This window comes from Lissotriton helveticus, chromosome 3_1 (genome assembly GCF_964261635.1).
Source record: "Lissotriton helveticus chromosome 3_1, aLisHel1.1, whole genome shotgun sequence".
NCBI lineage: Eukaryota > Metazoa > Chordata > Amphibia > Caudata > Salamandridae > Lissotriton > Lissotriton helveticus.
Window position 1 is genome coordinate 1,932,056,765 of NC_136061.1, and position 12,076 is coordinate 1,932,068,840.

General features: G+C 44.9%; 1 protein-coding gene across 1 annotated transcript in view; it reads right to left on the minus strand.

The window, feature by feature from the left end:
• ADAMTS7 (ADAM metallopeptidase with thrombospondin type 1 motif 7) overlaps positions 1-12,076 on the minus strand; it is a 625,092-nt gene that overhangs the window by 218,869 nt on the left and 394,147 nt on the right. The window contains exon 15 of the mRNA XM_078682968.1: positions 7,120-7,364. Within this exon, the coding sequence (XP_078539094.1) occupies positions 7,120-7,364 (245 nt within the window). The remainder of the gene's footprint in view (positions 1-7,119; positions 7,365-12,076) is intronic.

A 12,076-nucleotide genomic window follows, 5' to 3' on the forward strand; every position in this document is an offset into this window, starting at 1 on the left:
CTGGCAGCAAGAAAGCCCCCTGGTTCACCGACGAACTCAAGGGCTCCAAGAAGAACTGCCGCACCCTCGAGAAAGCCTTTGCGCAAAGACCCGACTACAGACAACATGACCGCCCTCAAGCGCGCCACCCGCAACCACCACCAGCTGATCCACACCACGCATTCAAGGAACGACTAGACAACAACGCCCACAACGGCAAGGAACTCTTCAGCATCGTCAAAGAGCTCTCCAACCCCAGCGCCGGAAACAACGACATCACTCCCTCGCAAGACCTCTGCAACTCATTTGCCTCATTCTTTCACAGCAAGATCGCAGACATACACAACAGCTTCAGCACACAGCCCACGCACCCTACCACCGAACCGACGCCCCCCACCACCACCCTCCGCGCCTGGACCCCAGTCAGCACCGAAGACACCATCCGCATGATGAACACCATCCACTCCGGATCACCAACCGACCCATGCCCCCACCACGTCTTCAACAAGGCCGACTCCGTCATCGCACCCCATCTCCGGGACATCATCAACTGCTCCTTCAACACAGCCACCTTCCCGGAGAGCTGGAAGCATGCAGAACTCAGCGCCCTACTGAAGAAACCATCAGCGGACCCCACCGACCTCAAAAACTACCGCCCCATCTCACTCCTCCCTTTTCCCGCCAAAGTCATATAGAAGTCCATCAACAGACAGCTTGCCGCCTTCCTCGAGACGAACGGATCCCTCGACTACTCGCAATCCGGTTTCCGAACCAACCACAGCACCAAGACCGCCCTCATCGCAGCCACTGACGACATCCGAGCCCTGCTCGACAACGGAGAAACAGCGGCCCTCATCCTCCTGGACCTTTCCGCAGCGTTCAACACTGTCTGCCACCGCACCCTAGTGCAGCGCCTCAACAACATCGGAATCCAAGAGAAGGCACTCGAGTGGATCATCTCCTTCCTCGCCGGAAGAATCCAGAAAGTCCGCCTCCCCCCGTTCAGATCCGAGGCCACCGTAGTCATCTGCGGCGTACCCCAAGGATCATCACTCAGCCCAACCCTCTTCAACGTCTACATGAGCCCCCTCGCAGCCATCGCACGCCAACACAAACTCAACATCATCTCCTACGCCGACGACACCCAGTTGATCCTCTCCCTCACCAAAGACCCCGCCACCGCCAGAACCAACCTACACGAAGGGATGAAAGACATAGCCAAGTGGATGAAGAACAGCCGCCTGAAACTGAATTCAGACAAGTCGGAAGTCCTCATCCTGGGATCATCACCCTCTGCCTGGGACGACTCCTGGTGGCCCTCTGCCCTGGGCAGCGCACCCAAACCAACAGACCACGCACGCAACCTAGGCTTCATCCTGGACTCCTCCCTCTCAATGACCAGACAAGTCAACGCCGTCTCATCGTCATGTTTCAACATCCTACAATGCTCCGAAAGATCTTCCGATGGATTCCCACCGAAACCAGGAAGACGGTCACTCAGGCACTCGTCACCAGCCGACTGGACTACGGAAACACCCTCTACGCCGGAACCACAGCCAAACTGCAGAAAAGACTCCAACGCATCCAGAACGCCTCCGCACGACTCATCCTGGACATCACCCGACACAGCCACATCTCCGGACACCTGAGAGACCTGCACTGGCTCCCCGTCAGCAAAAGAATCACGTTCCGACTCCTCACCCACGCATACAAGGCCCTCCATGACCTGGGACCCAGGTACCTCAACAACCGCCTGACCTTCTACACTCCCACCCGCCAGCTACGATCGACCAGCCACGCCCTCGCCGCAGGTCCACGCATCTGAAGAGCCACCACGGGAGGAAGATCCTTCTCCTACCTGGCTGCCAAGACCTGGAACTCCCTCCCCATCCACCTCCGTCTGACCCAAGACCACCTCTCCTTCAGGAAGCAACTCAAGACCTGGCTGTTCGAGCAGTAGCGGACCCCCCCCTCCCCTAAGCGCCTTGAGACCCTCCGGGTGAGTAGCACGCTATACAAATGTTATGATTGATTGATTGACTCTAAAGAAAGAGGCCTGGGCGTCCTTACGAGAGGCCGCACACCGGAGAGACAACACGGCTTTCTGGAAAGCGGTAAACGCTCCATATCTGCAGAGTAGAGTTGAAGTCTTTATTGATGTAGCAATAACAGGAGACACCTGGGTGACCCATTTCAAACACCTTTACAATAGACCGACGAGTGGACCTAGTACGAACACCCCTAACGACATTATATCTAGTCCCAGTGACCCTATTTATTTAACTACATTCCCCTTAGATATAACGTTCAACTGCCATGAGGTTATCAAAGCCATTAAAGAAAGTTCATCCGGCAAGGCACCTGGCCCCGATGGCGTCCCGATCGATGTCTATAAGGCAGAGATAGATCTCTGGGCCCCCTTGCTCACAAATGTGCTAAATAAGGCCAACCAATGTGGGTTTGTTTCGTCTTGGCCTGACGCTATCGTCGTGCCAATTTTTAAAAAAGGCAATAGAAACAACCCTATTTGCTATAGGCCAATATCACTCCTAGATGCACTCATGAAAGTGGCTGGCAGAATAATTTTAAATAGGATCCATATCTGGGAGGAGGAAAATCAGGCTATTTCTAACCTGCAGTATGGCTTCAGATCAGGGAAAGGGACTGCAGAACAGTGTCTGAACTTGGCCTTACTTATTTCTAAATACACCCAGGCCAGGAGCGGAAAATTTTACATCACCTTTGTTGATTTAACTTCCGCTTTCGACTGCGTGGACCACGACCTACTATGGAAAATCCTTTCAGATTTGGGCATCGATAGTCATATTGTAACCTTGATTAAAGAATTATATAAGGACGCAGGAGCTAGAGTGAGGTTTGGACGCCAGGGGGAGTGCTCGGATAAATTTCCCATTTTGAGGGGGGTTAGACAGGGGTGCATATTAGCACCCCTGTTGTTTACTATATATGTCAATTCCATCGGACAATATTTAAGAGAGTCACAATATGATTACCCCTCTATAAATGGGACACCCGTGCCATTACTATTATACGCCGACGACGCGGCGATAATGTCACGGACCAGGCTAGGTTTACAGCGGGCCATGGTCAAATTTACCAGCTTTATGAGGGATAGAGGCTTAAAAGTGAACACCTCTAAAACTTGCACTATGTCCTGTGGCCCAGGGTTAAAAAGGGTCTCTTGCCCAATATTTCTGGAAGGTCAAAAAATTGAAACAACTGACAGGTTCTGCTACCTGGGCGTAACCTTCGACAGGAGGGGGGGGTTGGCATGCAGCATTTGCTGCCAGACAATTAGCTTTCACACGGACTATTGGCGCCTTGAAAAATTTCTCCGCCAAAGTAGGCGGGAAACCGGTCAAGGAGCTGATACACATTTACAAGGCCAAATGTTTATCTACAGCTACATATGGTGCAGGGCTATGGGGGGTCGAAAATGCTCAGTCGCTAGAATATGGTGAGAACCAGTTTGTTTGCCACTTACTGGGTGTCTCTAAATTTACATCAAGTTACATGACACACATTGAAGTAGGGATTCCATATTTCTGACACCATCAGGATCTCCCCCATACTGTTGTGGCACAAGGTCTGGGTCACCAAGGAGACTACTTTAAATAGAGACTTAATAACTGATTGTCTCGCATTGGACGGGGTGGCAAACATCAGATGTCTATCTTATGTGAGAAACATCCTCACGGAGATAGGTCACCCAGAGTTCTTTGAAAATCCAGCGACCATGGAGGGGATATCAAGAGGTTCTTTGAAAAAGATGGTTTGTGCACATCTAGCAAGTGTCAGATGGAATGTCGAGAAAAAAAAACACACTGTTCTTAGATACCAGGAAATTACTCACCGTGAGGGTCTACAACACTATCTCACCCTGGTCTTAAGCCCCTATGCCCGCACACTGCTGACCTGACGTCTGGTTACCTTCCCTACCTGTAATGACTGGTCTACGGATAACCTAACTTGCCCCTGTGATGACAATTCAAAGCAATAAAATATACATTGTATGTTATTTTGCAAATTCTACCAGGGACCACGAAGGGCCTTCTTGATACCTGTCCTCAAAGCATGGGGGATTCGTACTTGTAGATTAGCATATGTGAAATTTCAACAGTTAGAAGACAATCATGTTATCTATGCAGTCTCAAGCTTTTTAACACTTGTTATTAAATTCAGGAATACTATGTAGAGCCTTGTATTTTACCCCCAAGTATATAAGTTTTTTATGTATTTAATCATGAACTTTTTACAAGAATTGTTTGATCAGGCTTATTCTGAATATTATGGATGTAATTTGCTCTTTTAAAAAAAAACACAAGAAAATGATCTTTTAATGTTTTATTACGCTTTATGATTTTAATCTCAAAATCGAATAAAGCTTGTTTTGAATTTGAATTTGAATTTGATTTGAGACCTGAGAGAGGATACTACCTTCATTACATTGCCATTGGTCAAGTCTGTTGTAGAGTGGTAGATTTTAACACCTAGGTAACAGAATTTTGTAGTGGGTTCCCACTTGATATAGTGGCTGTTGACAGTTAAAGTTTATGCAGGACAGTCCGGGTTTAGGGGGAAAAGGCAATACCAGTTAACACCAAGCCCAGGGACATTTTTAATTAGGCCCAGTTGTTGTGCTACAATGGACACAGCACTGTAGATATCTTGGCTATATATCAAAACATCATCAGCATAGAGAGACACACATGCGTTTCCTCCTTTAATCCTCTAATGTAATGCCTCATTTCTCATCTAACTGACACAGTCTCATCGCTCAGGGCTCCATCAGCCTTCTGGTATTTTGAACCGACTATTCTGGTGAGCATGTAAACATTTTGTCAGGAGATTATTTAAAACATGGTCTCACTGTCCATCAACGTTAGCGACGGGCCCTCCAGTGCACGGCGTACCTTTTGAACTTGTCTTTGAAAGTGTATACGTTTCGTTCAGGCAAGGTATCCACATCCCTAGGTATATATAAATGGGAGTTACACCTGTTTATTTTATAACCGGAGTACTTCCCATATTTTACAAAGACCTGTAAATATTCTGGTGATGGTTAACTCAGGTTGTGTCACGTCTAGTAGCGCATCATCAACGTATAGTGAAATTCTTTCATCCCACATGTCTTCTCAGCTAAGAACTCTGATTACAGGGCCTGGCTTGGTACATAATGCAAAGGGTTTTAGAGCCAAAGTGAAAATCAAGGGTGAAAGCAGACATCCCAGCCTGGTCCCCCAGCTAGCCAGAATGGGCTTGACATAAGAAGATTAACCCTCACCCTGGACATTGGTAGCTGATATAAAAGCCCTACCCATTGCCTGAATTGGAGGTCTGACACTCATCCTTTCTAAGACTCTGAATATATACGGCCACTCCAGGGTATCAAACGCCATTGTGGGGTCCAATGACAGCTCGTGCACATCTTTTGTGTACCTCATACAGCCGTAAAGCTTGTGCAAATTAAGCTTTGTTCCCCTGTTTGGCATATAACCAGACTGGTTCGGGTGGACATGTGTAGTAATAATTTGATTCAGTCTGGTTTCTAGCACTTTGACTGAAAAAGGACATTCTTAGCTGTCTTCGCATCTCCCTATGCTTGCAATGAGACATGATTTAGTGTTACGCAACCTTCAATCAATGCACGTTATCTCATTTCATAATTTTTTCCTGTACCATCTTCAAAAACAGCTGCATCATCTTAAAAGCCATTATGACAAGAAACCCTGTTTATTTGGCTGACGAGGTCACCATGTCTACGGGGCTCAAACCACACCTGCAGGCAGAACACCATCAGACTGGAGACAAAGAAGTGCAAAAAAGTGAAAAACTAAGCAGCGGGCTTTCTCCATCTATGAACCAAGGAGTTGAAAGGATCTTTATCTATGATGGCCACTCCAACCCTACTCTAAGTTAGGAAAGAGTTGAAGCACACCTCTTTAAGTAACACTACAGCACTCAAAACCCAGCTACCCACCAAGTCATCATTGACCGTTTCTTTGCCTTTGACTATATACAGTGTTCAGCTGACTTTCAACAGGGTTCACAGTATACAAACACCACTTAAATACATGCATTTCAAATTATGTTTTTGCTGTCTGTTTTTTGCACTCTAGGCACACTTTCCACATTGTTCTGGGATGTTTCTCTGACCCAGTCGTGAGGAGTTCTTATCAGATCTGGTAAGTGAAGATTGGTTTGTTCACAGTAGTGTGTATTCATGATTTGTCTAGTATAGTGGGATGAATATGAGGCCATAATCCTGCAGACATTTGTGTTCTCATCTTGCAATTCCTCATCAACACTCTCCTGCCTGGATGCAGTAGTCATAGCCAGTTCTACATTCATTCATTGCTATTGTCTGCTTTTGGCTGAGCTGTGGGTCAATGTAAGAAGCTTAAGCAGCCGGCTCCTTTCATTTATTAGGGCTTGATATGCTGTGGTTGTAGGGCTGCTTACAGTCCCGGGTCTATTATTCCTTAAAGCAACCCTCTTGGTGCCACCACTGTAACCACACCCAAGGTGTGCCACAGCTATATCTATTCTGCCCACTGTAATGTAATAATGGCTCTAGAGGCTCTGGATCCCTTTAGACATAATGTTGGTAGAGACAGTGATTGGGTTAGTTAGTTGGGTGATGGAATGTTCCATTGTGAGGTTACTGTTAGGACTATATCCACCATCTCTGAGAATATCTGCTTCAATGCTGAGACAGTCAAGGGAAAGCTGTCCTCTAAAAAATATGGTTGGGCCAAAATCTCATGGAATACAAATCAAAAGCAAAACATTGTGAAGGTAAGTACATAAAGAGTTTCAATCTCCTATTCTTAACCCCACTTCTATGCACCTTGAAGTATAATATGGCCAAAGTACATATATGTGAAGTAAAGTATAGTAAACCTATACTTACCTATATATACACTTATATTCATGATATTTTTGTTCTCAATATTTTGGCCCCATGGATGAGATGGTGAATTTTAAAGAGGACATTATTTAGTGTTCAAATAGTGTTATAGTTAGATTTGCCTTTTCTGACATATGGTGAAATAATGAAACCTAAACAATGACCAGCTTCATGCACGTGTTGATATAGAAGTAATGACAAATTGGTACCTGGATCCAGACTGGCTCCCGTGTGGGTCCTGGAGAACTGAGGTTCTCCAGGTCTCCCTGCCTATCGTAGGTGAAAGTGGTTCCCGCCACATCATAATCTCCGTTCCATTGGATGGTCCATCCACCATTCAGGAAGTAATTTTCAGGATCTTCACCTCGCAATGCAAGAAAGTTTCCAGCCTCTGCCACCTCTTCAATACGGATCTCCCGGGCTCCAGATGGTATCAATCCAATGTCAACGTACCCTGTAGGCAACATCAAACTATTTACATCCAGTGACTGTCTCAGAGGAGGAAAGTAGGATCATACGTGTTTATGTGAGCCCACCGCATTATGTAGGTGACAGCAAGGGATGGGGGAGTGTGGCAGGGAGAAGGAGGAAGCAAGAGACGGAGAACTATGAGGGCAGGGTAAACAATGGCGAGAAAGGAAAAGATCAAGTTCTTCCTCCATAGGGTAACCCAGAATCCAATGTAATATGTGCACTTATGGGCAGTGGCATTAAAATAGAAGAGAAATGTATCCAACAAACACAACTACAAATGGTTATTATTGCACCATTTCTCAATGCAGATAATTGTCTGACTTGACAGTGGTAAGGCCAATTTCATGTGAGGAGGCAGGGATAGGGAGAAATAAGCAGGCATAGAGGGTACACAGAAAGAAGCAGAAGCACAGTCAGAAGGGAGAAGAGAGACAACAAGGAAATTAAAAGGGTGTGATATAGAATCATGAGCCTGACTTAATTTTTAAACACACTTAATGTTATCCTGACTGAGTTATTTTTAATTGTCAGCCTCAAGCAAGATATTTGCACATTTCACAACACACAGGCACGTTCGGTTTGCACAACAGCACCTTCTCGCTTGATTATCAGCAGAATATTAGACACGAGTCTGGCCAAGATGACACAAATATCTACTTCTAAGACACCAAGATAGAGAGATGATATGTGCACAGAGGTGGCGCATATTATGTACACTGTTTTCAGCTGGGTTTTCTCACTGCATTTCTGCCTTGTTTTTCACGCATAATCAGCTAGACTAATCAGTGGTCATTTTTTTATATAACCATCAAGACTTGATCATTTGGGGAAGAAAGGCCTTCGCTTCAGAAGTATCGGAAGAGGTCAGATTTCAGACTGCTGTTTGCTACCCCTCTTGGAGTGAGGTTGGACGCATGGAACAGAAGCAGAGAGTCTGACAGAGGCACGCTGTGTTCAGGTATGCAGGGCAACAATTCAAATATTCTCCCATTACTCGAGTTACTTTACTTCATGCTCTCAGAGCAGTGAATAAGAGTAGGGTGTAGGATTTAGGAACCATCAGCCTGATTCATCATTCTCCCGTTTTGCGAGCCCCTAATAGCGATTCATAACGAATCGCTATTAAGGACTTGCAAAACGGGATTCATGTAGAAATTGCATAAAGAAATGCGATTCCTACACATTCCTTATTTGCGATTAGCAAATTGCTAATTGCAAATAAGGAATAACTCCCCATTCATTCCTATGGGCCAAAAGGCCCAAAGGAATGAATGGGGAGTCTTCCTTATTTGCGATTAGCAATTTGCTAATCGCAAATAAGATAGCGATTTAAAGGGTGCCAGGGGTGTCCAAAGGACACCCTGTAGCACCCCTTAAATGCAAATTGAAACAGGTGTTGCGCACACACATGTCCAAAGGACATGTGTGTGTGCAACATGCAACTTAGAAAAATGCTTTTAAAAGCATTTTTCTAAGTTTTCGCTATTTACCACGAGGTTTGGCCGAAATTGCGAATTCGCAATTTTTAAATGGATGATGAATTGCATTTAAGGAATCTCAAATAGAGATTCCTTAAATGTAATTCCTCGCAAAATAGCGAAATCGCTATTACCGATTTTTGCATTTGGGATGATGAATCCCAAATGCAAAAATAGCGCTCGCAAAGGGCCAGATTTTCAGAATCTGGCCCTTTGCGAGCCAATTTCAGCTTGATGAATCAGGCTGCATATTCTTAAAAAACATAGTAGAAATATTTGTTGTTTTCACGTTTCTAGTAACCCTTATTATAACAATATATTTTATCTGTCATGTGGTCAAAATGCATGTACTAAGTAGTAGGTTATGACAATAAATGTTTTTAAACTTACACTGTGTCATTATTAGTACAGATGCTGAAGTGTGACATTCTAAGCACAAAAGGTGGGTTTCCCAATTACCACTGTGTCCCTGAAAACAAAGAGACTGTTTGTTACCATAAAGCACCCCTTTAACTGTGAGAAAGAGCAGGCTGTGAGTCTGCAGCTGATCAGCTTCTCCTTCCTCATGTATAACACATTTAACCAGTAGCGGCTTCTCCACTATGGAGGCTGAGAGTCAGCTGAGGAAAACGGGAAAAATAAAATGCAAAGTCTGGGCAGGGCAGGGCCATGATGACAGCAGGGACGGAGTAGAGCACACTAAGTACGCATGATGGTTTTGCTGGCTGTCTAATGTCGGCCAAACCATCATGTGCAGTGCACTTAGATCTCTCTTCACCCGAGCTGTGCTGCACAGCCTGACGGAGAAGAGGCACAGGCTCCTAGGACCTGAGGGAGTGTCAAACCAGCCAGCTCAGTCGATTAATGGCGCTGCTCTCATGCTGTATTACCAGCATGAGAGCAGTGTCTTGATTGGCGCATAGGAGCCTGCGCAGTGTGCACCAGCCCGTGGGGAATTGATGTCGGGACCGGAGCAGAAGAACCTAAGACGGCAGCCGTCAGCGGCAGTTAAGTGCTTTTTTTTTATTTACCCCCACACCTAAACCCCATTGTTCCGCCACTGGTTATCAAGAGCAGCCGCTACTGCATTTAACTAAGTCCTTTTGTTATAGGATTAGGTGATCTACAACTGTAGACTTAGGGTATAACCCTAAGAAACATGACAGGTGGAAAGACAGGAAACATTTGTAGTTGTGGAGGAAATTATTTAATTGGTGAACCAGACAGAAAAAAGAATGACAATGAAGAAAATAAAACAGAAAAACAAGGGTGATTAAAAGGGTGTAAGATGGGGCTGTAGCTAACAGGGGCATATATGACAAACTGTCTAACATATATCTCTTGCCTGATTTCAGGCACAGTTTTTCTGAGATATGTCCAATGGTCAGACACTGAGGGTGGTCATAATCTCTGGAGTGAGAAAGGCAGCTTAAAATCAGGTCAGGGACAGCAGCATTTGAGCCAAAACCAGTTGCTGCTGATCAGCTGGCCGAGGGGAGGTCATGTCCAAAAAGGTGTGTCAAGGGAGATATTGCACACATTGGTCCAGCACAATGGTGGTAAGTAGACCTGAAGGAAGATCACACAGTAACACATAGAAGAATAACAGGTTCTACAGGGTATCTGTAATATCTACAGAAAGAGGTGATAGTAGAGTGAAGGAGGTAGCTTTTTTTGAGGAGTGCTTCACATTCCACAGACGCAGATTTGCTCACAGAGAAGTAAACCTATTCACTTTGTAAGATAACACATGGTGGTGCTTTAGCACCTGCCTTTGCGTGCCCTTTATTTTATTGGCAATGAGGGGAAAGAACTGTAGCATCACTGCATTGAACAGGGTATTACAATTAATGTACTGTAAGAAGCATTTATTGAGTGCAACGTTTACCAAATAATGTCCTGGCGCTATATGTAGAAAATTGCTTAGAGGCCCTGAGCTGGAGGTTGAAGCAGGATCAATGAGTAAAGAGCCAGGTTTGAAAGGATTTACAGGATCGGAGCAATTGATCAATCTGGAGCAGTTGCAAAGGAAAACCTTTCGAAGTCTTTGCTACAGGATAAAACAAGCATTTGCAATGCAATAAGTCTCACATTTGTGAGAGTTTAAGCTATTTGCATTGTAAATGGCAATGCATTTTATTTATCTGTTTTGAACACATCACTAAAAGGCATTGTCATTTACAATGCCAATAGCTGAAACTCTTGTAAATGCAAGACCTATTTCATTTCAAAGAAGCTGCTGCCATTGTCCCGCGCTGCTTAGAGAGTGAAAGCGTGCATGGCGTGCTGAATGTTGCAGGAAAGCATGTCGTGCCTGCAGCAGGAAACACTCATTAAAGAAAATAGTGCTTACAGACTAAATAAGACATACCGTGTAACAACAGAGGTAAAAGGGCCAGTCCTCTTGGGAGGTTACAAATGAACACAAGGCTGTACTAAGGAGGGACTAACAAGCCTTAATAATGAATGAGAAGCCAGCATTTACAAAGGACAATGACACAAGCCAATGAAAAAATATGGGCGGAGAGTGGGCGGAGATTAAACTCCATACTCTAATACAGCATGTCTCGCAGAGCAGAACATGCGCTGCCCAGGCTCGACCTAAAAAAAGCATGGCCTATTGCCCATGCATACCGGAATCTGGGGATGGCTAGCAGCTGGGGTCAGAGGACTGACGGCAGGATGGAAAATAGTGAAAAAGGCTGTTCTCTCAGAGACCAGCAGGCCATGGGCATGTGATGGAAGAAGTAGGTGCATGGACGCTCAAGAGGAGTAAGTATTCTGTTTTTTCCGGGTTCAGTTTGAGAGTTCTGAACCTTCCAGTTGACCAAGTGGACAGTAATTGGAATTTTCGGCAGCCTGCTTTTCTAGAGACAAAGAGAATCTGTGTATCATCTGCAAAGGTCATGAATTTCAGTCTAAAAGAATGTATCAAATCCATTAAAGTCTGGGCGAATACATTAACAATCATTGGCAAAAGTCAAAAGATCTCACTTTTGAGACCTATTGCCAATGGTTTTTGCCATGCATCACGTCATGCCCCAATACTAACTGGCTAAAGAATTTGAAAAAATTGCCAACAAAATAATGTGATTACTTTTTTCTACCAAGTTGGTATTTTACCACTACTTAATTTTCCAATAAATAGTCCATTCTCCAGATGCACTCAAATTTCTTACGTTTAAGTTTGGCTTCACTGACTGAGTCCATATAT